Raw genomic sequence first — 26,879 nt, 5'->3', positions numbered from 1 at the left:
GAGAGAGAGAGAGAGAGAGAGAGAGAGAGAGAGAGAGAGAGAGAGAGGAGATATTAGGCATGTTCTCTATCCTGTTCACACCTTATGCCACTATATTCATACTACCTACAATATTCCAACTGTCAGGACCTATTCAAACACTGAATGAAGTTCTAATGGAAGCTTCCAAAATATGATTCTGTGTGTGAGAGAAAGAGAGTGTAACACACACATACAAACACACACACACACACACACACACGAGATGTTGTTTCACAGACCCCCCTGTCTCTATACTGCCTCCCCAAATACATGCTAAAGGATGAGACTATGTCTTAAGTGTCTTATGTCTCCAATGTTACTTAGCTTGGTGCTGGCACATTGTGGGTGAGATTAATGAAAAGTGAATCAGCAAATAATGCATTTCTTGAGCCGCATAATTGTACTAAGTATGGAAGAGCCTGGAGTCAAGCAGCGTTAAGAATTAATGAGGGGCAAAGGGAAAGCTGCTTCTTTTTTTCCTACAGCTTTAATTTTCACAGAATCAAAAGAAGCCAGGGCCTCGGGAGCCATGGTGTCTACTCCCAAACGGTAGTCTGAGCTAGAGTACGTGTGAGCCAGCCATCTGAATGCTGGAACACTTTAAGGAAGAGTTAGAAATGTTAGTTTGCATCACTCAAAATACCTGCTTTAATGAAGCTAAAATCTGAAAATGCTTTCTCTATCAAGAGAGTGTCCTCATTAACTGTACCCCAACAGTCCATGGATCCTGTTAACTCTTTCAATTAGAAAATGACTCCTAGGCACCCTGGGAGAGGTGGCTGGCTGACTTGCTGCGATGCTCCCTGCTGACAAATGACTGTCAGCTCCACCTCCTGGACCCCCAACCAGGAGGCACCTCACCTAGGGAACAACTGAGCCAAGAGGATTCCTGGACCCAAGGAAAGCATACTAGTTATGGTGTAGAGTTGTTTTTAGCTTTCCTTGCAGGAAGAGCATAAGGTGCTTTGCTTGTATTCTATATTCTACTTTTGCTTTTCTTGAAGCAGGGTAGTTGCTGGCTTGAGAACTAATCATGTCCTAAAAAGATCACTGAGAAACTGAATTCCACCACAGTGGAAGGGGACAGTAGAAACATAGCATGTCCTGGACACCCGAGTCCTCATAAGAAATGGAAGTCACCAGAAGCCAGGCAAGCAATGAAAGTAGGTAGGAGGCAGTGAGCCTGCTCCCCACCCCAGCTTTTCTGAGGAAAGAAAGGGGCAGACTCTGTTGGGGAGCTGTCCAGGAGAGAAAGCAACTAGGTTAGCTGCTATGGAAGTCATAGCAGGGGTTAGTGGACTGACCCTCTGCTAACTAAGCAGTGCATACACACATTTCATTTGCCTCCTTCTCCCTTCCCCCACCCCTCAGATTTCTCTCTGAACTCTCACAGCTACATAATTCTTTCTCCCTGTCGGGTCCCTGTTTTGTCCCATAATGGAAGATGCAAGCTGGAGAGGCGGGGAGGAAGAGGAGATAGAGGTTACTCAGGTTTCAGAATCTAGTTCTCACAGGAACAACTCCCAACTTAGAACAAGTCTGCATGAGTACTTTTCAAGTCTCTCTGCACTGTTTGCACTTGGAGAAGTAAATCTTATTAAAAATGGAAGTTCTGCTCCGCTGGGGGGCACAATTTACATATCATCTCTTTAAAGAAATGGTTCATACATAAATTTATCAAAGAATTTAACAGAGTCCAGTAAAAAAAAAAAAATCTGAGGCTAAGCCAGCACCCTGCACGGACCACACACCACACAGAATTCAAAACTCAGCAAACAGCAGTGTGCACACATACATAGCAGGGCTGGTTAGCATCCCAATCCCATCCCCTTGACTTTCAGTTGCAGGAACTTGAAAATTGAATTTGTATTGGACTCTCCAACAGGGACTGAAGCAATCTCTCTAATTACACAGACTCCTAGGGAGCCCCTTCTTAGGGGATTTCATGGAAATTCTGGTTTCTATCCTCAAGGAATTCATCATGGAGTTGAGGAGAATATGTACATTCACACTTTTATCCATGAGAGCAGAGGAATACTCTTTGATTCCTAGTCTTCTGAAGTCTCCCCAAACAGTGGTCATCCTTATAATATTTTAAAGACCTTAAATTTGAGGTTTGTTTTTAAGGTTTCCAGCATGCTGTTTTTGTTAGCAACGTTCCTTTGGCTATGAGCAAATGGGCATTGTCTTATGAAAAGTGAGTTGTGAAATGTCTAGGACGTCTTTTCATGCTAGTTAGACAATTTGTCAACTCCTAACAGTTTATCTAATTGGGGGAGGAAGGAATTTGGAGATGGCCAAGGAAGAGAGTAGCCCCCATGTTATAATGTTATAATTCAGAGACTGCTTATTTAGGGAGATTTATGTGCACCAGTGTGGATACCTGTGTGCATGGCTCTGTGTGTGTGTGTGTGTGTGTGTGTGTGTGTGAGAGAGAGAGAGAGAGAGAGAGAGAGAGAGAGAGAGAGAGAGAGAGAGGACAACCTCTGAGTCCTAACTTTCCACCTTGTTTGAACAGGGATCTCTTGTTTGTCCCTGCAGGCTTGCTGTCCTACAAGCTCCCAGGATTTCTCTGGTCCTCACTTCCGTGTTGGATATGGGGTGCTGGGGTTACTTTTGGGGATTCAAACTCAGATCTGATCCTCATCTCAGCACAACAAGCAGTGTACCCACTGAGCCATATTTCTGACACCTCAATGAAATTTTTTTAAGTAGCCGTTCAGTAAGCATAGCCTCAAAGCACTGTGCTCTCACCATGCACTGAGAGAATCTAAACAGCGGTGATGATAACTGGAGGGATTTTACAAACTGTCTCTGGCAATCCTCACAGAGACGTTAGAGTTCTTTCTGCTGGTCACAGACAGACGCTCACTTTTATCATTCTACAAATCATTCCGCTAAAAAAAAATATATGCTTCTCGGGTTTTATAAGCCCCTAAGATCAGCAGTTGTATGACCCCCCAACTAGACCACCAAGGAGAGAAATAACTTGCAGATGCTCCCTTGGTGCCTCTATGCAACTTCACAGAGTTGGGAAGAGATTCACCTCTCAGACATGGAAAAGGCTGGAAGTGAGCAGAAGGAAGTTCTGCTACCTGCTTCCTTCCATCTAACCCTATAGCTCCTGAAGGAGGAAGAAAGCTTTAGGACTTCCAATGTGAATCTCCCCAACTCCCATTGTTACTATAAATTCATGACATTATTCTTAGGTGTAAGATTCAGGAAATAAAGATTTTATATAGACATCTAAAATCATAAATATATATATATATATATATGTCATATATGATATGACATATGTATGTATATATACATGTATATGCATATATGTTCATATACTATATGATACATGCATGATATATGTATATATATCATATATGTATATGTATTATTTTAGGTATCTATATAAAAATAATAGGTATCTATGTAATAACAGGTATTAACACATATACATATATGTGACATAAAAAATAGAATTGGAAGTGTCTACAGAGAAAGAGGACAGAAATAGAAGTGAATGAGAACATGAAAGTAGAGCTTATAGAGAAAACGTATCCGATTTACAATATATGCTTGTATTAAAGTGCCCTTTGATGAGCCAGACGATAGAGAGCAGTGCCATGAAATGCTGTCTTCTGGGCCTGACATGGCCATTGCACTCATGAGCTCACAGCAGCTGCAGCCGCCTGCACAAGAGTGGGCCCATCAATATTCCATCATAGATGGGGGAGGGACTCAAGTGGGCTCGCCCCTCCCTGAAAAGCCATTGTCTTCAGCGGTGTGCCCACTTGTGAGTGCCCATGCTCCAGTAAATACCCATATATCCGTGATCAAATGAGTCTCAAAATAAACCAAAAACAAAACAAGAAGACATGAAAGTGAGACAATGGATGCTTACCAGAAAAGGTGAAGCTCACGAGGGTCAGATGAGGAGAGGAAAGGGTGAAGAGATTAACGTGATCGGGATGTATCATAATATATGTATAAAACCGTCGAGCATTTTAAATGTTCATGTGTAGTTACATTGCAACTTGCAATGAACAAATACAAAGAGAAAAGACATTTAAAGATTCAAGACACACATATAGACACGTGCTTCTAAATCACAGCCCCCCTGGAATAAGATCAGAGACTAGTCCAGATCCCAAGCAGCTGCCATGGGCACAGCTCAGAGTTGGTTCCCAAGGATGCTGTCAGTTGTGGTAGCCTCAGAGTGGGAACAGTCATTCTATCTGCACTGACCATTCCCTGTTGATATGGTCTCCAACCTTAAACAGTATAACCTACAGGAGGAGTGCTCCCATCAGACTTTGCTTTCTCAGCCCCAGACCCAGCCTATGAAATCTAACTGTAGAGTGGACATGTTCTGAACTTGACCCTGTGCCATGTCACAAGCCTTCATACTTCTGTGCCCTGAGCAACCCAAACCTGGACCCAACAGCTATGCTCCACTTTCACCTTTGCTCTTGAGGCACAAGATGTACATAAAAAAACACACTCTTGAGTGTTCCAAACCACCGAGCATTGTTCCAGCTTCAGGGTAGATCCCTACTGACATTTAAAGACATCAGTACTCTACTGAGTCACTTACCTCTTCTGAGGTACTAGACTTTGAAAGGCGGGTATCCCCACAGTGCTCAAGTGTGCTAAGACAAAGGGCAGAGATCAGCAGGACTTAGACAGGGAAACACATTCTGGATAGAAGGTGACTTGCTCACATGGATCCTGAAAGCTGAAGGAAATAAAAGCCAATGTTCATAGACCGCAAGTAGGCACAGGTGTCTCCCTACATCTTGTATCCTAGTAGCTTTTCTTATTGTAGTGGCAAAATACCTCACAAGAAGCAACATAAGAAAGGATAAGTCCACTGTGGCTTACAGTTCCAAAGACAGGAAGGCATAGTGGCAAGAGATGGCTGGTCATGTTGCATCCATGGCCAGAAAGCAGACAGTGACTAGGAAATTCGGCCAGCTATGAAACTTCAATGTTTCATAGTCCCTGGTGAACTACTTCATCCAATAAGGATCTACCTCCTAAATGTTCCACAACCTTCCCAAACAGCACTGCTACCTAGAGAGTGAGCTTTCAAATACATGAACCCGTGACAGACATATATTCAAATCACACTTAGGGCCACCTCTCCACAAAAATGCAAATGTGTCTACAAACCAGAGGCCAGGCTAGGAGTCCTTCTTGTGGCCTTACCACATTCTGAGTCAAACACTTCCCCATCAGTGACTCTCTCAGAGAGGATACAGCTGTCATTTTGGAGGGTAGGGACCTGTGGCAAAACATCTGGAGGTTGAATTCCTGTTGTTATGGCTCACATGATTGTTGTGGGATGTATTTGTAAAAAGGGCACCCAGCTAGCTCCCAGCCAGCTCCCAGCCAGGCCACTATGTTCCTGCTCTAAACCCATTTGTCTCAGAAAGCTCTCCAACAATAAGACCGCAGCTCCTGAGCTGGTTCCACCGGGCTGCTCTCTCTAACTTACCCTGTAGCGACTAGTCACTGTGCTTCCAGCTCTGGTTCACTCGTCCCTGGAGCCACTAGTTCCTTCACAGTCATAACCACCTGGTTATCAGCAGCCCACCATCCAGTAACTCAATAAAGTAAACTAAAGCTTAAGATTAGCCAAATAGATTTATATAACAGCAAATATTCAATACACTAGATGTCCACACAATTAGAGTTGTTATCTCAAATATCTAACCTTGATATAACTAACTACCTGAGATTGCTAGGGACATGAGGATAACATCTGCCACCATCACACTCCTCTTCTCCCTCCTCTCTCCTCTCTCCCTGCATTTTTCTCTCCTCCCAACTCCTAGCTCTACCTCCCTCTTCCTGGTCCAATGACAAGGCTTCACTGCAAAAACATTGGGCAGGAAATTTCTGCCACACATGATTGAGAGCCCGACCTCTTAAAGTATCAGCAGGAACCTCTTCAATGGCCCCTTTTTCTCCCCTAGAGATAGGTTTGGCTATGACTGTCACTCCTTTCTCTCTAAAATCATTATTTCCATAGGCTTCTACAATAACAACAACAACAACAACAACAATTCTTACTTCCTACCAGATCTGCAGTCACTGGGGCAAAACTCAGAGATGACCATGCTGCTCCTAGTCCTGATTCTCAGAAAAATGTCTTATCAACCCAGCATCTGACTTTTTTGTACCTGTACAAAGTAGTTGAGAACAATTTAAATGGAGGAAATATTTATTTTTGCTGTGGTTTCTGATATTTCAGTCCATTGTTTCTGGAGATGGCATAATAAGATAGAGAATCTTGTATCTTAGTGGGATGGGAAGCAAGGAAAGGGGACTATCCCTACTTGTCTTAGATAAGGTTTGACTGCTGTTAACAGACATCATGACCAAGGCAACTCTTATAAGGACAACATTTAATTGGGGCTGGCTTACAGGTTAAGAGGTTCAGTCCATTATCATCATGGAGGGAGCATGGCAGCACAAAGGCAGGCATGGTGCAGGAGGAGCTGAGAATTTAACATCTTGTTCTAAAGGCAAATAGGAGAAGATTGGCTTCCAGGCAGCTAGGATAAGGGTCTAAAAGCCCACATCCACAGTGACATACTTCCTCCAACAAGGCCACACTTACTCCAACAAGGCTGTACCTCCAAATAGTGCCATTCCCTGGGCCAAGCATATTCAAACCACCACAATACGCCACTTGCTCTTTCTTTACCCTCTTTTGTTCCATGAAGGTTCCCAGTCCAAAGGATGGTGCTATCACATTCAGAATGAAACTTCCCCATCAGCTGATCACTGTTGGAAACATAAATACACCCTGAAGCATGTCTAACAAGTCTCTTATATGACCTTAAATATAGTCAACAATGAGGTTTACCATACTACCATGGATGTCAGCCATATAAGCACTAAGAATGGTGTCTACAGGAAGGTTGAAAAGTCCCCTACAGTGGGGTCCTTGAAGCCTAAGCTGTTCTGAGCACCCTCTGTGTCCCCTAGGCTTGGACACCAAACAAGCACAGGTCATCGTTCTGTCCTCTGGGACCAAGTGTATCAGCGGTGAGCACATCAGTGACCAGGGACTGGTTGTCAACGACTGTCATGCTGAGATCGTGGCCAGGCGGGCATTTCTTCACTTCCTCTACACTCAGCTGGAGCTTCACTTGAGGTAAAGGGGCCCCTGCCATGGGCTGGACTGACACACCTCACTTAGCTAGTGAGAAGCCAGGCAACCAGGTAGTGGAAAGGAGACACTTAGCCAGCTCAGAACGTATCATTCACTTATCTTGTCAGATCGGTATACAGTAAGTGACTGTGTACCACATAGTATCTATTTTTATTCAGACTTGGAACACCCTTTGAGTATTACACAGTCATTGAAGTGTTAAATTTCCAGATGTCTGCATTACACTCAACATCTTATTCCAAGAAATATCCTGTTTGCCTACAGGTTGCACACACCAACACCACACAGAAGTTCACAGGCATAGATATACAGGAATACACCTTGCCATGACTCATTCAATTTTGGTTATTTTTCAATTAAAACATTTGAACAGCTATTACAACATCTCCCAAACAACAGTTTCCTTTATGAAACTCAAATGTCAACAAAACCACTGGGCACAGCCATCCCTGGGTCTTCCATGCCTTCAATAAGCTGTTTATACAGCCAGCTACTCAAATTTTAAACTTCAATGGGAAAAGACAATACAGTTCACAACAAATATCACAGAGGCTTTCTTGAAAAAAAAAAAGGGGAGAGTCTAGAACAGAGAAAGACACAGTAGGAAAAAAGGAGAAAGAAGAGGGAGAAGGGGGAGAGAGAAAAAGGAAGGAAACAATGACTTTACTGTCTCTTGGGAAACAGGAGCCATTGCTCTCTGGAACTATAATTCCACTGATTGAATTGAACGAGTGTTTGGGACAATGGAGATGATCTGGATCAATGTGCTTGCTCTCTGGTGAAAGTTTCATTTCAGCCATGGGAAGATACCAGGTTGACATTGAGATCTCCACTCACTTCTGACAAAATTGTGTCCACTTCAAGTAGGGCTCACAGTTCAGTTATTTCTACAAAGAGAAAAAAATCCCCTCTGCTCCCTGGTCAGTTTGGTTTTGAGAATTTTTCAGCCAGCATAGTTTCTTAGACAGTGTAGGGTTTTTCGTGTTGAGCTAGAGCCATCTCTCAGGTGCCAGGCTTGTAAGTGGACTGTGGTTTTTATTTCTTGTCCCCAGTCCTTATCTCCAGGCCATGCTGTTTCCATTGTACAAACCAAAGGCAAACTACTCTTAGAAAATACACAGTGGCCATCTTGATATAGATGTTCAATACTTGTAGGCCTTATCCTACAAGGTCAAGTCACTCTGTCCTGATGGCCTCAGTTCTTCTCACATATCCACATTACCAAATATGTTCCATTCTCTACACTTCTAGATGTCAATGTGACTAAAGTCAATATTGGCAGGCTTCAAGATCTCACCTCTTTCCTGGTTACACAAACACATTTTATGTGTGCATATACATGTGTGTGCATGTGTGTGCTTGCATGTGTGCTTGTGGAGGTCATAAAACAACCTCAGATGTCATCTCTCAGAAGCCATCTATCTTGTTTGATTTGAGGCAGGATGTCTCACTGACCTGAAACTCCCCAATCCACTGATTGACTTGTGAGGCATGGGAATTGGCCCTGTCTCCCCGCCTTCCTGGCAGTGGGATCAAAAGCAACTTCCAGCAGACTTAGATTTTATTTTATGTAGGTTCTAGGTAACAAACTTGGATCCTTATGTTTTCTAAACTATCTCTCAAGCCTCCCATATACATTTTAATAGGGATTTTCTTGAGTGAAGAGGTACTAAGAAATGTGTTCCAATATTGGAGTTTCTGAAGTCATCCTGGCAGCCATTAGGGAAAAGCAGGCTGCCACATGAGCAGGAATCTCTCTGGAAGACACATCAAGTCAAGTTCCTGTAGAAGCACAGGTAGATTTAATCATGTGACACTTCATACACATTCCTGAACCAAGCTAGTCACAGTAGTTTAATTGCTGTGAGTTTCTTTGACACAATGTTCTTCCCTTGCATCTACCAGCCACCCTTTCTTATCCCTTGAAACAGAGTTTCTCAAATCTACTAATAATGACAACTCAGAGGGGCTTTAGTCAGTGGCTCATTTATGTGAACCTGTTAGCGTGTGCAGAAGTCACACAAAGGAAAGAAAGACCTAAGCATATGCCAAACAGACTCAGATAAATGCAATACCTTAATACACTCAATTAATTTTTATCTGAGCCTCTGGGCCATGCACAGCAGCATGATCTATTGCCACATCCATTCCAGGAAGCCTGGTGAGGGGTCAAATGGAAGAGATGAAATCTGGAAATCCCTCAAATGTGGGGACAGATTTTCACTGAATACTCAGCTGCGCAGTTGGAATGTTCTTCAGTCCCCTACCTCCTGTCTCTGTCACAGAAGACAATTTGGCCAACTTTACCCAGATTTGGATGCATTTTGGGCACTTGTACAACCCTCTGGAAAAGTCAAAGATGGCCACATCCCATCAGTGTTCTGCAGGAAGGTACCAACAATGGCTGCAAAGGGCCCCAAAAACAAGTAAGGTTTCCCTCAATGGGCCTGGAGCTGCACTGGGGATCAAGACTGGGCACAGTCACTTCCAGGCCTGTGGAAGAAGATCCATACATGATGGAGGAGTCCCCTTGGGCAGATGGAAGGAAGTGGTAGCACAGGGGCTTGTCATAGCCTCAAGGTTTCCTGGGGAGAACATGTCCGTTCATCTGCATGTGAGATCTGGAGGCCCTGCAACACAGAATACATCACCAATGGGGTGGAATGTGAATTAACAGTAAAAAATGGCAGAGAACTGGGCAGTGGTGGCGCACACCTTTAATCCCAACATTTGGGAGACAGAGGCAGGTGGATTTCTGAGTTTGAGGCCAGCCTGGTCTACAGAGTGAGTTCCAGGACAGCCAGGACTACACAGAGAAACCCTGTCTTGAAAAACCAAAACAAACAAACAAACAAACAAACAAACAAACAAAAGCAGAGAACAAACCTCCAGAGGCTTGCCTGGAGTCCAGGAGAGAATGCACAGCTCAGTTGTTCAATGCCCATTCTGTATCATCACTCTCTTGGGAGGCCAGGCTGCACAGATGTGAGGTTAGGGACTATGAAGGTTTTCCTGGAGCAAGAGCTCCAAGATCAGTTGGCTTGTTCTAGATCTACCCTGGATGAAAGAAAAGCCAATTCTGCATTGTTTGCTGTTTCCACCTAGTTCGTTGGTGCCCAAGATCAGACACTGTTTAAAATCCCTCTTCCCTCTACTGTATGCACTGGTACCCACTAAGACTACTTTAGTAAGTACTGCCCAAGGATACTCCATGAATGGGGCCTTGCAAGCACAGAGGATTACGATTTTATGGTAGATAACTGGCTTATAAAAGATAAAAACAGTGTAGTTGTTGAAGAGAACATTCAGTTTGTAAAGTAATAGTCATACAGAATGAGGACCAGAATATGACACTCAGAATCCATGCTTTAAAATAACTAACAAACAAACAAACAAACAAACAAATACAACCAGGCATAGTGGCACGTGCTTGTAATTCCAGAGCTGAGGGGGGGGGGGCAGACCCCTGAGGCTCACTAGCCAGCCTAGCCTTCTTAGTGAGTTCCAGAGCAATGAGAGACTCTGTCAAAACAAATTGAAAAGGTGGATGTCATTGACATCTGAGAAATAACAACTGAGGTTGTCCTCTGACTTATACACGCACACACACACACACATACACACACATGCATATGAGAGAAGAGGGGAGAGGGAGAGAGTGTGACTGGTCAGGGAGGATGGAGATGGAAATAATTCTGCTATTGGGTTTGTGGCCTGTTTCCGAAGTGTTCGTGCAAAGGGCAAATGGCATGTGAACATACAAAAAGTAAAAACTGGGGAGCTGGTAACTCCACAAAACAAGACAAAAGCAAGCTCCTGTTGGAACGTCTCCATTTGTTTTCTTATAAGTGACCTACATCCTCTTTGTGTCCATAGCAAGCATCAAGAGGACCCCGAGAGATCAATATTCATACGTTTAAAGGAAGGAGGCTACAGGCTGCGAGAAAACATCCTCTTCCATCTCTATGTGAGCACATCCCCCTGTGGAGATGCCAGAGTCAACTCTCCCTATGAAATCACCACAGACTGTAAGAAATTACATATTTTCCTTTTGTCAGTAAACAATGCCAGCCCAGGTTCCTTCTGGCTAAGCTCTGGCCCAGGCATCTTGTGTGTGGTGGGGATGGACGGAAGTGAATCACAGCTACAATTAACCAGATACCTCCAAAATCGCAGTCTGAAAGGCTCACTCAGGTCATTGGCTGGAAAGTAGTCTGGGGTCTAAAATTAGCTATTTAACTGCCATAGCACTCTGCTCTGTTTTAATAGGTCAGACACTCCCTATATCCTGGGCTGGAAAATGGAACCAAGGAGAAAGCAAATGAGAATTCTATGGGGTGGAGGCGAGCTCAAGCTAGCTCTTTTTTGCCTTTGTCTGCAACTTGAGTGAGAAAGAAACTCAACTTTTGCAACATAGCCAGGGGCCAGTGTAGTGTCAATTAACTTAAAAGTTCCATTGCTCAGCCCTTCACTAGGACCCACAGCTCCTCTGTCACCACTGTGCAGTCCCAGGACAGAGGACAAGGCAGATGTCCACACCTCTTTGATACAGTTGATGCCACTGCATCTTGACGATCCAAAAGAAAAATCAAAGACTCTCACCTTCTCACTTAAATGATGCTATATTCTATTATTGTAACATGCACACATCTTGCATACATCTATGTGCATACCACACACTCTTCCAAACATTTTTCTGTTTTAAATCTTCATTTATTTATTTATTTATTTATTTATTTATTTACTTATGTGTAAGTATGATGTGTGTACCTATGTGAGTGCCTGCATGTGTATGCATAGGCACACAGTATACCTGTAGAAATCAGTAGACCGTTTATTTACTTACTTATTTATTTATTTGTAAGTATGATGTGTATATATGTATACATGTATATGTATACACAGGCACACAGTATACCTGTAGAGATCAGAAGACAGACCCTTTGTTTGTTTGTTTATTTGTAAGTATGATGTGTATATGTATGTGCATGTATATGTATATGCACAGTTTACCTGCAGGGACCAGAAGACCCTGTTTGTTTGTTTGTTTGTTTGTTTGTAAGTATGATATGTATGTGTGTGCATGTATATGTATATGTGTGCACAGGCACACAGTATACCCGCAGGAGTCAGAAGACATCATCCTCACCCTCCACTTTGTTTGAGACAGACTCTCTTCTTTGTTGTTCATGGGTGTGTATACCAGACTCACTGGTCCATGAGCTTGGGGAATTCTCTTCTCTCAGCCTTCCATCTCACTAACGGAATACTGAGATTACAGATGTGCAGTACTGCATCCAGCTTTACATCATCTTTAAGCTTGCAAAGAAAGTTCCCATCGAAACACACACACACACACACACTTTTTTTCCTAAAATCTTTAGGGTAGGAAAGGATTGTCTGTATGATCTCACATAGCTTAAACCCGTCCCATTTCCCATGAGTCAAGGCTGTGTCTACTATCATGTCAGCCCAGGGCACCACCACCTCCCCACCCTCCCGGAGGCAGTTCCTGGAGTTTCTTTGATAGTGTGTTTCCTTTTCTGATTATTGCTTCAGTTTGGTTCTCCCCGTCACTTTCTAAACTGACAATTAAAAAATAAAAGCATTTTTTTGAACAAGTGTTCAGTCTGAGGGTTTAGACAAGTAGGCTAAATACACATGGGGTTAAAGACTTGCTACTTCCTCCAAATGGCTTCATTTTCTTGGTGAACATCCTCTACACATGCCTGGAATACAGCAGGCATTTGATAAGTATTCTTTTTTTTCCCCTAACTTTGATGATTAGATCATAAATGTAGCCTCACCAACTAGAGACAAAAGAGAGTTAGAACCAAGCCTTGATGAGCACAATGTGTTTTTGTGTTTCCACTAAAGACTTCCTCTGAGCACAGGAAACATTTAATGCTTTGATAACTCTATTAGGACCAGACCACTTTAATATGCCTATGTTACTTTTATTTTTACATGAAGTATTTTATGCTTTTTTTTAGCTCGAACAAAGCCCCAGAAAATGTTCTCTGTGGTTATATAGAAACACACATGCACAGGTTTAGTTTCAGTATCTCCATTGGAAGAGTTTTCTAGACCTGAGTGTTAGTGGTTTGCAGGTCGCTGTGATAAAACACCTGACAAAGGCAGCTTAAATGAGGAAGGGTTTGTTTGGGGTCATGTTTTCAGAAGTGTCAGACCCACAGGACAAAGAAGGCAAGGTAGCCATTCACATCATGATTATCAGGAAGCAGAAGGCAGAGATAAAACAAGAAGGCAATGAAACCCCAAGGCCACACCTCCAGTAACTTCCTTCTTCCAAAGGCTCCACCTCCTATTTTCCAACACTCCCAACAATACTATGGTGTTTCAAATCCATTAAGAATTACTCCAGGGCTGGAGAGATGCTCGGGGGTTAAGAGCACTGGTTACTCTTCCAAAGGTCCCAAGTTCCCAGCACCCACATTGCAGCTCACAACTCTCTATAACTCTAGTTTCAGGGGATCTGATGCCTTCACACAGACATATATGCAGGCCATACACCAAAGAACATGAAATAAAATAAATATAAAGAAAGAAAAGGATTACTCCAGTAGTCAAGTCAGAGCCCTCGCGAGCTCATCATCTCTGGAGATGTTCTCATAAATACATCCAGAGTGTGTTCCACTAACCTAGATGTTCCTTAATCTAATCAAGTTGACTATCAGATTTTGGATAGGTAGGGAATGGGTGAGACCTGGGAGGAGGTAGGAGAAAGAGTCGAATATGATCATCATACGTTGTGCAAAAGCCATCCAGAGACCATTTCACCTAGGGATCCATCCCATCTGCAGACACCAAACCCCCACTATTGCTGATGCCAAGAAGCGAGTGCTGATAGGAGCCTAGTATGGTTGTTCCCTGAGAGGTTCTACCAGCACCTGACCAATACTGATACAGATACTCACAGCCAATCACTGGAGCGAGCCCAGGGACCCCAGTAGAAGAGCTAGGAGAAGGACTGAAGGAGCTGAAGGAGAAACAACACCATAGGAAGAAAACTATCAACTAACTAGAGCTCCCAGGGACTAAACCACCAACCAAAATAAATAAAGGGATCCATGGCTCCAGATACATATGTAGTGGAGGATGGCCTTATCTGACATCAATGGGAGGGGAGGCCCTTGGTCCTGTGGAGGCTGGATGCCCCAGTGTAGGGGAATGCTAGAGCTGTGAAGTGGGAGTAGGTGAGTGAGCAGAGGAGCACCCTCATAGAGGCAAGGGGGAGGAGAGGAGGGATGGAATGGAGGGCTTGGGATGAGAATGGGGATATCATTTGAAATGTAAACAAATTTTCAAAATGAGAAAAATTTAACCATCACACCATGCTTCTAGAAAGAACCTGGCCAGTCATAGTGATGCACATCCCTAGGATACACTGAAGAGGCTGAAGCAGGGGGATCATGCGTGTAAGGCCAGTCCGGACTACACCTCGAGCTGGGGAGATGGCTTAGTGGGTAAAGTACTTGTGCAGCAGGCATGAGGATCTCAGGGCATCTGTAAGCCCAGTGTTCCTGATGGTGAAGCACAAACACACATGAGCTCATCTACAAAACCATGGAAAGAGAGAGCTGGGTGGAGAGAGAGACAGAGAGACAGACAGACAGACAGACAGAGGACAGAGAGAGACAAAGACAGATAGCGACAGAGACAGAGATTAAAAGGAAGGAAGGAGAAAAGGAAGGAAAGAAAGAAGAAGGAAAGGGAGAAAGAAAAGGAAGAAAGAAAGGAGGAAGGAAGGGAATGAGACGATTTGTTTCCTTAATCATATGCATCAGACTACATGATAAAACTTGTCCTAGAAATTTGTAAAATTTGGCCCATTTCCCAATAGCTCTTTGAGATGTTTGGAGTTGGCTCTAATTTATTCAGCTTCCTCCTTGGCCCATGTAGCCCCAGCAGGAGTTAGGAGAGGGCTAAGTGAGGACCACAAAAATGTCAGCCCTGCCTGAGGCCTCGGTCCCCTGTGGGGACCATTCTGGCTCATTGGGTTTCCCATGTCTCTGTACATCAGGCACCAAGTGTGGCTTCTCAGCCCTCAGTTCTAACTTGCAATGTCAGTGGTTTAGAAAAGCAAACAAACCCACTCCCAGAGGCCCCCTGAGGTTCACTTCCACACACAGATGTCTTTTATTTCATGGTGCTTTTAAGAAGTGGCAGGTGCTGGTAGGAGGAGAAAAATGAAGCCTCTCCCTCATAGTGTTGCTACAGATACAGCAAGCAAAGGGAGGTGCCAGCTCCCACATGCCTCTGATTTAAGCTCATGTCTCCCGACACACCCAGGAGTGCAAAGAAGGCGAGCACTTGCAGTCTTGCAACGAGGACTCGTCAGCTAAAAGCCATGCATCGTTTTCCCCTCATCATTCCACAAGGGCAAGAAAAGCCAAACTACCTGCTGTCCTCTGCTTGGAAGGAGCCTTCAGAGAGATTGCTCAGCATCCTTCATGCCTCCTGAGGAAGGCATACACTCTCAGGAACAGCTTCTCCAATTTTCACCTTAGAGAGATTGCTACCACTCCCTGCTGTCCACTCATACACTGATTTTTTTTTAATTATTATTGTTCCCCTTTAAGGAGGACTGGACTAATGGATAGTGGAATTCAAGTGGTTAGGTCTTGGATTTTGGGGGCTCCTTCCATGGCCAGCAAAGGACCAAAGGCAGTGTTGACAATCCCCCTGTAGGAAGACTTGCAGAGAGACGCTGGGAAGAATTCAGTTAGCTTTGGCTCCAGAGGGCCACCGCTGGCACCACCTACTCTCTGCAAGTTAATCCACAGAAACCCCAGCCTCGTTGCACCAACAGCTCAGGGTCCATGTTCCTAAATGAAACACTGGAAGACATTTTCCCTGACCCTAAGTGTCAGTGTGGTATTATTATGCACAGAAGTCAAAAAGCACAAACACACTCAGTGAGATCTTCATCTGGGATCTAAGAGGCACTGCAGAGCTAAGGAAGCTCTGGGACAGAGCTGTCTTCTGAGGTTCTGTCGCTGCCCAGCGCAGTGTGCTGAAGGCACTACCCACTGAACCTCTGTTCGGCTTTAGTCTCAATCCGTCATTAGGTCCAATAGAGCTATTGCACGGCTCTTCCTCATCGAGCCTGCAGTGTGCTGACCTTTATGAACTCGGGACTGTGGCAGGACCATTCATTCTCTATCGTGCATATATGCACATGTATAAGTATGCGTGTACAAACACTTGTACCCGAGCTCATGTGCATGAATATAACACACAACAAACACATACATCCATAAGCCCATATGATCCTATACTGAGATGTATCACAGTCTACAACTACAGCATGACTGAATCTAAGAGACTTAATTATTTAGCATAGATTGTTCTCCTTCCTTTGGATTAGTGTAGGAACACAGAGCAGAGCATCTTAAGGAAAAAATAGAGTTTTAGGTTTTCAGGGTGTGTTGTGTTTGTTTGTTTATTGTTTTTTATTGTGGTTTTATTTGGCTTGGATTAGTCTATTTCCTTGAGAAGAATCTCAAAAATCTCATGCTAACCTCTAATTTGCTATAATCAAAGCTGTAGTCAAACAAAGTTTGTTTGTAGTCAAAGTTGACCTCAAACTCCTGACCTTCCATTTATTTCTCCTGATCTGCTAGGATTGTACATATGTACAACCACACCCAGTTTATTTGGTGCTGAGGATCTAGCTCAAAGCCTCATTCATGCAAGGCAAGAAATGCACAGCAGAACTACATCCCCAACATTTTTCAGGGTTTTGAGCAATTATTTTTAATACATTTAAACTTAAAATATAATTACTGCACTTCCTTCCTTCTCTTTCCTCACTCCAGGCCCTCTTTACGTTCCTCCCTTCTAACCCCTCCTATATCCACGCCTACATTCTCACGTTGATAGTCTCTTTTTCTCTGATTATTATAGAGCTAGATGGATGGATGAATGGATGGGTGGATGGATGGATAGATAATAGATAGATAGATAGATAGATAGATAGATAGATAGATAGATAATGGATGAATGATAGATGATAGATCATACATACATACATGCATACATACATACATACATACATACATACATACATATATACATATGTACATACACAGGCAGAAAAACACAGATTTGTATTTGTAAACACAATCTGATGAGTCCATTTTTACACAAATATATAAATAAAGCTTACTGAGTTCATTTTTTGTTGTTACGTGTATATGGTTTTCAGGGCTGGCCACTTTGTATTGGATAACCAATTAGAATACTCATTTCTGGGAGAGGCCATTCCTTTTTTCAGCAGTCATTTGTTTTGTCTAGGGATGGGACCCCATGATATCTGCCCCCTCCCACAATAGCATGTCTATTGATGTTGTCATTTTTCAGTTCTTGCTTATGCAGTCATTTCTAGGAAAGGCAGTCTCACAGCAGACGTCTTATATTGTGGCTCCTACCATCTTTCTGCCCTCCTCTACTGCTATGTCCCATGAGCTATAGGTGCAGAAGCTGTGCTGGCTGCAGATATATTTACTGAGTCTAGAATATACACAGCCCATTCTCTGCATTGTGTCTGGTTGTGGTTTTCTCCAATGATCTCCATTTGCTGAAGAGAGAAGCTTCTTTGGTGTGAGTGACAGCTACACCTGTCTCTAGGTATAAGGATAAGATTTAGATATAGTTGGCAATTGTGCTAGTCTAGCAAAGTGACAGTGGTAGATTCTCTTCTAAGATCCATGACTTCACTATCCCCAGGTAGTTGACTAGATTTCTTGTATGAGGCATGATTTCCCTCCTGTTAATTGGTCCTTAAATTCACATAGCTACTGGTTACATCCAACACTGAATACTACCATTTCGCCATTATAGATATCTTGCCATGCTGATCACTGCTGTTCATAGGTGCACAGCAAGTTAGGGCTACTAGTTGCTCCCTCCCTTGGCAGCTTGTATAGTACTTTCTAGTGATATGAAAGCAGTAAGATAGAGGATTTCAGGTTGGATGTATCTCAAATCACCCAAGTCCTGGGTCCTATATGTGTAGTGTCTTCAACAACAGGTGCTTACCTTCAACCAAGATGAAACTAAGGGCAACAGCAATGCCCTGCATTGCCTCAGAGGTCACTATCACAAAACTATTAGACCCATAAGAGATCATAGTCTCACTTAGGATTTCTAAGAGGGCATGCCCAACTGCCCGACAGCACAGAGTAGCTTCCTTCTACCAGAGACCTTCCTAGCTCACAGCTCAGGAAATTGCATGAGTCCCTCATGCCCTATGTGTCCAACTCTAGGTTACTATCCCAACTCCCTGAAGCCACATGCAGAGTTTCCAAGACCAAGGGACAAGACAAGGTCCGTGGTGTTATCAACAAGTTCTGATTTCTTGGGATATCTGGGAATTGTATTTCCTTGGTTTACTTTTTCCAGCATCTATATAGATCAAAGGTGTTTAATTACAGAATCAATGACAATTAGCTTATGACATTTAGAGATAAATGTTGTCTTCAAGCTTGGAAATGTACTAAGTTCAGTTGTTTCCAATTGTGATTTATCTATGGGGTCACCTGAAAAGTTTTTCAAATTTTGATTCCTGTCAGACTTTTCCTTTGGTCAAGATACTGTTGCAATACAAGTGGATCATGCCATCAGTCATGTTTCCAGTCAGTGGTTTAAAACTGCCTTAAATCACACTTTGACCCAGTCTGGGCATTTGTTTCTTGCTTAGTAGGGAGGCCTTCAAGGAGAACAGAGTATGACTGAGTATCTGCCAAGACCGCACAGTGTTCTGTGCAGGACACGTGACTCTCAGCATGCTATGTTACATGCAGCAGGCAGGAAAATTTGCTTCAGCAACAGTCTCTGAAGAGGAACAGAGACACTTGTTCCTTTCAGAAAACTCGAAATTGCTCAATCCTGTGACTTCCTCTGGTCCTAGGCAGACCAAGATCCATCAAGGTGGAGACAAATGCCTGAAAGTCACTTCTTCTAGATATTAAACCTCTGTCAGATGGAGAGTTGGCAAAGATTTTCTCCCATTAGATGGCCAGTTTCTTCATTCACTTAACTATTTCCTTTGCTGTAAAGAAGATATATTAATTCCATGAGGTCCGATGTGTTGACTGTTGGTCTTGTTTTCTGCTTGGAAAGTCCTTGCCTATATCTGTATCTTGAAGTATTTTACCTACTTTTTTTCTCTGACAGTTTCAGAGTTGCAAGTCTTATATGGCAATCTTTGACCCATTTTGGTTGATGTTTATGTATGGTGAGAGAAACTTTTATTCTTCTAATTGTCCTCTCTCATTTATGGTTCTTGAAACTAATACAGTCACATTAAATCATACATGTATTTATTAAGTGAATGTATACATGAAATTGTCTATGGAAATAAAAGGGGTCAATAAGAGTGAGATTGTACAGGAAAGGGGGTACAGGGGGAAGAGGGCTGAGGAAATATCCTCAACACATAACACATACCTGTAAAAAAAACTCTTTAAAAATAATAATGATAGGTTGTAGAAAAGATCCTAAATGTAAGCAAAGAATATCATGACCCACACACCTCACCACGGCTGAACAACTTCTGCTTTCCTCTCAGATCACCAGCGGCCTCTTTACAAATCCCCCTTTCATTAACTAATCTGGCAAATCCAGTTCTTCCCATCATTTTACTATGATTTAACATGTTAAATTTTGTAATAAATCTTCCACAAGCTACCATAAAAGAACAGGATTGTATAAATATGTATCTACAGTGTTCTACTGAGTACCTAACACCTTCATGCTAAGTTAGTCCCATTCACTGTATGAAAGGACAGGGTCCAAAACTCAGACAAAATCCTGAAGAAAGTCAGGGAAGATAAAGCACCATTCCTTAAATTCCTGTCTTCTGATGCCCTACTGAGTTCAGAGAAACATGAGAAACATGTTACATAGGATCATGTTCGTGCATTGTAGAATAACACATTTTCATAATGCCATAATGCAAATTAAACAAAGATCGCCTACATAACCACATGGTAACTATTAGAGGCTTTATTATAGAAAATGATGGTCTATCTCAGGGATCCACTTTAAGATATGTTAATTGAGGACAACTTGAATTTTTTAATCAGTATTTAAGTATACTTTCTTCTTATCTTGTACATTTTGGGGGAGTTGGGAATTTTTGTTTGTTAAATTATCTTGTTTCTAATGTTTGACTCCGATATCTACACACACACACACACACACACACACACACACACACTTATACCACTGAAGCAGCCCTTATATTTAATTATTTGTTTCACCACTCCTTTTGAGCCTCTCCTGAAAATTAAATATTCACCAGAGAAGTTCCTGAAGCACACTACTACTTAATTTCCTTACTATCAATCCAAAATAATAAGGACTTTTAAGTTAATAAACATAATAAATGATGCAGCTGATGGTCTCTGGGTAACAAGAATTAGTAGAGTGTTCTAACGGACTTGGGCATATCTATGGATACATGACAGACAGGATTTTAAAGTTTCACATCTTCCTTGTCTCAAGGACATTCAGTCTACTGCAGATTCTTTAAGGTCAATCCCCTGCAGTTGCTGGTTATATTGGCATTTCATTAGACTTGAAGTGGCATCTTCAATTCCCTCCTGCCTCTTGTAATTAGCCAAGAAAGATCCAGAGCCAGAGGAAATGGTTTATAGGAGTTCAGTGGCTCTTCAGCTCACCCTGGGACTAAGCAGACTCATCAGGGATCACACTAGGAAAGGCAAAAGTGAGCATGCGCAGGAGCATCGCTCACACCTGGCTCTTGAGGTGAAATTAATCTAACCTCAAAACTTTTGAGTTGGCTCCTAGGAAATATTGTAACTCAATCCAGGTATTTTTATTCCTTGACATTAACAGATGGTGAAGATTTAGAAAGCTTTTAAAAAACTAATAGGCAACTTTCAAGGCCTGGAAAATGACACATAGTTGCCACCGTTCAAAGCCTGGAAAATGAGAGTTGCCATCTTTAGAGACTATAAAGACAGCATAATTGACAGAACAGAGGGACAGCAAGTACCACACTCCCTGACAATCTGCCTCCCACATGGAGGAGCAAAGTTTCTGAGCATTGGACAACACTGTTGAAGCTGTGAGGGTTGCTTAATTGCTTCTTTCCCAATGCTATCTGTCACAGGACGTTACTACTGCAAAGGACCCTGTCTGAATTGTGCAAAAGTTCAGGATTAGAAATCAAGTTATTTCAAGTATTTTTTGAGATATATGTGGAGTGAAATATACATAGAGTTATGTATTACTAATATATATCTTCCACTACTGCACAAAATAGTGAATGAGTTTGGTAGATGTTCTACACATATGTATCATTGTAATGTCTTCATATCCACTTTCGTCCCCCCTTCCAATTCTACTGGTCTCCATCTTCCTACCAAATAATAATTCCCTTCTACTTTATATCATATGAGAGAAAACACTCAATATTTGTCTTTCTCCCATGACCTCTTGTTTTCCAACCCTTCAGTCCCCTTCCTACCTTCTGCATAATCCCCCTTCCTACTTCCTTAATGCACATAAAAAATTTCCAGATCTTGATTCTGCACATATGAGGAAGTATATAATAGTGGTTGTGAACCTGCCTTGTTTTGCTTAACACGATTGTCTAGTTTCACCTCCTACATTGGTGGGGGACAAAATACCCTGACAAAAGCAACTTTAAAGGGGAAAAGGTTTGTTACCCTCCTTCACTGCAGGAAAACTGGGACAGGAGTTTGAAGCAGGTAGCCAAACCCACAGTCAAGAACAAAGAGAAAATGAATGTTTGTGTGTTCTTAATTGATGCCAGATGCAGTCGATATTGTCACAATGCTGACCTCCAGTCCCATATACTTTCCTGAAAAGTAAAAATGCTGTTCTCCCTTACAGCTGCATAAACTTCCACTGTGTGTTTATACTACATTTTCTTTATACATCCCTCTGCTTGTGGCATCTAGGCTACACCAGCCTTCTCATACCTGCTAGCTTTCCTAACCCTTACAGCCTAGTGACTAACCACCATTGATACCCCTATTTTAAGAGGAAGTGACCTTGTCACAGCAATTTTAAGTTGCTTGCCCTCAGTTGTTACATGACGAGGAAGTAGTGACACCAGAATTAAAATCTTAACCAGCTTGTGATGCAAACCCACGAAACAACTGTTTCTAATGACCTGGAAACTAGGTGTGGCTTTACAGTTAGTTATCAATGGCCAGAGGGAAAGTGGAAAGACATTTCTAAACTGAGCCTCCTTAACCGTAAGAAGCATCTCTCCTATGTGATCACAGCTGATTTGTAAAAGCTCCCTTAGAATCTATGTGCATATTGGCCTATGTCTTTCTTTCTCACAATTACCTCTCTGGGGTATGTATCTGCACATACCCTGGGCTGGGAAACATTCTCCCCTCCTTGTTCTTTCTAGAAAGATTCATGTAAAACTGGTATCATTATATCCTTAAATGTTTGGTAAAGTTTATTTTAAACATATCAGAAAAACTGAAAACAGAAATGCAATATCCTTGAGTATTTGTGGGGATTGTTCAGGACTCCCCACAGATGTTACAGATGCTCCAATCCTTTACGTGGTGTTGGCACATAACCTATGTACATCCTCCCATAACCATAAATCACTGCTAGGTTACTTGGAATACCTAATAAAATGTAGATGTGATTTTTCAAAATGGCCGTTGTACTATATTGCTTAGGGAAGAATAACGAGATAAAGACCAAATGCAACTTTTGAACCAAATGTGTTTGGACCTTAGCTGGTTGAGTCCACAGTTACAGAACCTGTAGTTATAGTGATATGACTGTTTCCCATCTTATAAAAATGACATCTTATATAAATCTTATAAATTTTCCATCTTATATATAAATTTTTATGTCCACAAATTGAGTGTTAGACTTGTTTTTGACAAATCATTAAATGATGACTTTGTGCATCCTAAGGGGGTAAACAGAAGCCATGTAGCCCCAAAGAGTCTTTCAGATATTTGCTCTCTACCAACCCCAGAGATGTCTGATCAACCCCAGGCTAAAATCTGCAGCTCAGACCTCAGCCATGTTGTTGTTAAAATGAATCAGTTCCACTCTGCATTCATTCTGAGACCTGCCTCCTGAGCCCAGACTTTGTCTGTCACACTTCCTCCCTCTGCCTCTACAATCCTTTGTGTCTCTGGACCAGTGGGCCTGCCATTTCTCATGGTCACTTCTTCTTTCCTAGTGAACAGCAGCAAACACATCGTCAGGAAGTTTCGAGGGCACCTGCGAACCAAGATTGAATCTGGGGAAGGAACAGTCCCTGTGCGGTGCCCCAGTGCAGTCCAGACATGGGATGGCATCCTGCTTGGGGAGCAGCTAGTCACCATGTCTTGCACAGACAAGATTGCCAGGTAAGAGCCCAGCTAGCTGTTCTGTTTCAAAGGTCAGCTATGGACACAAATGGGGACAGCCAAATAGTGTGTCCAAACTAGATCTGAGTGGGGCCAGAGAAACACAGTGCTTGTCATCTGGCACACTGGTGCCTAAGGCCTCGGCACACAAGTTCACAGGTATGTGCATGTGGTATAAGTGCACACATAGTGTGGCATATGTAGACCAGAAGTTGATGCTCAGTGCCTTTCCCAGTCTTTCTCCACCTGATCTTTTGAGATGGAGTTTATTCCTGAACCTGGACCTCACCAATGGACTAGACCGGCTGACCAGGGAGTGCCAAGAGTTTTCCTATCTCTGACCCCCCAGCACCGGGATTATAAGCACACACTACCATACCACGCTTTTTATGTGGGTTCTGGGATGTCAACCTCAGCCCTTTATGTCTGAGCAGCAAGAACTTTACCAGTTAAGTCATCACCTTAGTCCTTGCCTGTCTATATTTTCATTCCATGTACTTGAGGCAAAAACAGCTCTAGAGCGCATGGACCAAGCAAGTTCTAGTTTCCACAGCAAATATTCAAAACCGCTGACTTAAGGATTAGTTACTTCTGTTGCAATGTAGATTGTAATACATTATTTTTGTGAGGAAAAAAAATATCTGCCATCTCTGAATGGTGTGATCATTGTCAGGACACAGAACTGATCGGGGAGTCAAGAGGGCTTTTCTCTGCCACGTCTTTTACTTTACACTAAAGGTATTTCTAAAGCCTCCATGGGCTGTTTTCTCAGAGGAGTAGCCTCAGCATCAAGGTGAACAGAAGGAGAAGGAATTTGCAGGAAGGACATCTCGGCATCTTTCACAGAACTCCTGCTAGTTGAACGAGGCCTGAGCTGGGTATGAACTGCCCCACTCAGCTCAGCCTCATCCTGACACCCAACATCTACTCCCTGACCTCTATCCACCTCAGTTCTGATGCCCAAAGATGCCATTCACTGCAGGAACAGATCTGTGAACTTTCTTTCAAAAATATTCACAGGATATGCATCAGGGTGGAGGATCATAACAGCTTGAAATTACCTAAAAGAGTCATAAACCACCAAGCTACCCCAACCATAGCCTAAAATGGTTATAAGAGGGAATCAGAGGGGTCTAGAGAGATGGTTCGGTGGTTAAGAACTGGTTTCACAATCATGAGGACTGGTGTTCTGATTCCAGTGCCCACATAAAAAAGGTTGGAGTCCTGCAAAGGCCTTTAAGTCTGAGGGATCTTACATCTTCCAGACTCGATGAAAGCACAAACAAGTGCGCTAATGCAGAGAGAGAGAGAGAGAGACAGAGACAGAGACAGACAGAGAGAGAGACAGAGAGAGAGACAGAGAGAGACAGAGAGACAGAGACAGAGACAGACAGACAGACAGACAGACAGACAGAGACAGAGAGACTCAAGCATGTACAGACACATAGAAAAATAAATAAACTCTTTAAAACTGGGTGGGTCAGAAACTCTTTTGGAAACCATGATAAATGGGCTATAGTTTATAACCTAGGTCTGTGTGGAGGTGGAGAGACTGACCATCCTAGGCTAATGCAGCCTCTAAGCAAGCACATGCCCAAAATTTTCAACAAACCCTACAGTTTCCTATACGAGTATGTCTGCAGCTGCAGCTAGTTTAGAAATGGGAATCTTGGTCTTAAAAGACATAAATAGAATGGGCTGGGGAAGTTGGAGGGGAAGGCCAAGGATCCAAGGAAAGCAGAAAGCGTCTTACATACAACATCCTCAGCTTCCTGCCACCAATAATTGGATCTATAGGGTATAAGATAAGCTGTCCCCCACAATCCCAAGAGATCCCTCAGTAAATCAAAACCCCAGGAAGCACAGGTTATGTTTCCAGAACCTAGCCAATACTGGAGATATCTCACACATTCAACAAAGATACATGAGCCAACTGAGTCTATGTGAAGTTGTATACCCTGATGAGATGGCATTCATTCTACCAAAGAGAACACAAAGCCAGGGTGAGGAGGGTTAAATTCTGCATGCATTTCAAGGTGGGGACATCAGACATGAGACAATGTAGGGAAATACAGTGTCACCTCAACCCCCAGAAGTTGGCATCCCAGGTCTCAAGTGGGTAGAGGATGCCTTGTAGACGTTTTGTCCTCTATGAGGATTCACTTCCTCTGTGAGGATTCTGGGGCTATAGCAGGGAAAACATGAGCCTCTATCAACAGTGATTCTAAATTCTCGTGGGAAATTACCAAGTAGCTATAGAAAAAAAAGAATACCATTTAGGCCCTGACTTTGATTGCCCCTGGCTTGGTAGAACAAAGAGAGGGCTCAATGACCATAAATCAAAGCAGTGATTTCTGTATCACAGGGAACAGCCTAGATAGTCTTCAAACAGCTCATCTTTGAAAAGAAAATGTATTCCTCTTTCCAATATTTTCATCTATTCTTGGAGTAATAGGGAAAAAAAAAGCAGACTTTTCACTTTCACAAAAATTCTCTTGATGCCCTCAAGACGCCAGTTTTCTAAGTTAATTCTATGGCTCCCCAGAAAAATGAAGTAAATTAATGCTACAGAAATGAAGTCTTGGCTCAGAGATCTTAAACGTCGATAGACAGTAAATTAAACAGGGGCTACAAAACCTGCCTCATATTGGTTGCTGGCAAGTCTATCGATGATAATGCTCAAAAGACAGGGCTTTATCTTTTTAATAAAATCCCCTTTGAAAACAACACAGTCCATATTGCCTCATCTCCAGGGATAGTCAAATGATATCCCAGGTACTCCATGGATAGTCAATTGTAGACTGTTTTCTCTTGGTATTTTTGGTTGATGCTGTGGCGCTGATAGTGCTGGCAGTGATGACAGTTTACCGTTTTTTGTTTGGTTTGGTCTGGTTTGTTTAGGTTTGTTTGTTTGCTTGTTTGTTTTTGAGACAGAGTCTCAATGTAAAACGCTAGCAGTCCTGAAACTCACTGAGTGCATAGATACCAAGCTGTTCTTGACTTCAGAGACTCACCTCCCTTGCTTCCTAGGTGCTGGGATTAAAGGTCTATGCTGTCACAGTCAGCTTTCTCTTGGTGGTTTTGAAGCATGGGCTCACCACATAGCACAAGCTAAGCCAGAACTGACTACGAAGCCCAAACTGCCGTTGAACTTGCAGTGATGACTCCTATCTCAGCCCCCTGAGTGTGAGGATATCTCACCACAGTTGGCTTCTAGACATTTTATTTTATTTTATTTTATTTTATTTTATTTTATTTTATTTTAT

The 26,879-nt window shown here is 42.6% G+C and overlaps 1 protein-coding gene across 1 annotated transcript in view; it reads left to right on the top strand.

Annotated features, from left to right (window-relative positions):
* The window catches only part of Adarb2 (adenosine deaminase RNA specific B2 (inactive)), a 530,291-nt gene that overhangs the window by 466,572 nt on the left and 36,840 nt on the right, over window positions 1-26,879 (top strand). The window contains exons 5-7 of the mRNA XM_028769889.1: window positions 7,015-7,183; window positions 11,078-11,229; window positions 23,445-23,613. Coding sequence (XP_028625722.1) covers window positions 7,015-7,183; window positions 11,078-11,229; window positions 23,445-23,613 — 490 coding nt within the window. The remainder of the gene's footprint in view (window positions 1-7,014; window positions 7,184-11,077; window positions 11,230-23,444; window positions 23,614-26,879) is intronic.

The sequence above is a fragment of the Grammomys surdaster genome, unplaced genomic scaffold (assembly GCF_004785775.1).
Source record: "Grammomys surdaster isolate TR1022 unplaced genomic scaffold, NIH_TR_1.0 194, whole genome shotgun sequence".
Taxonomy (NCBI): Eukaryota; Metazoa; Chordata; class Mammalia; order Rodentia; family Muridae; genus Grammomys; species Grammomys surdaster.
Note: the sequence above shows the minus strand (reverse complement) of the source record. Positions and strands in the feature narration are given on the sequence as shown.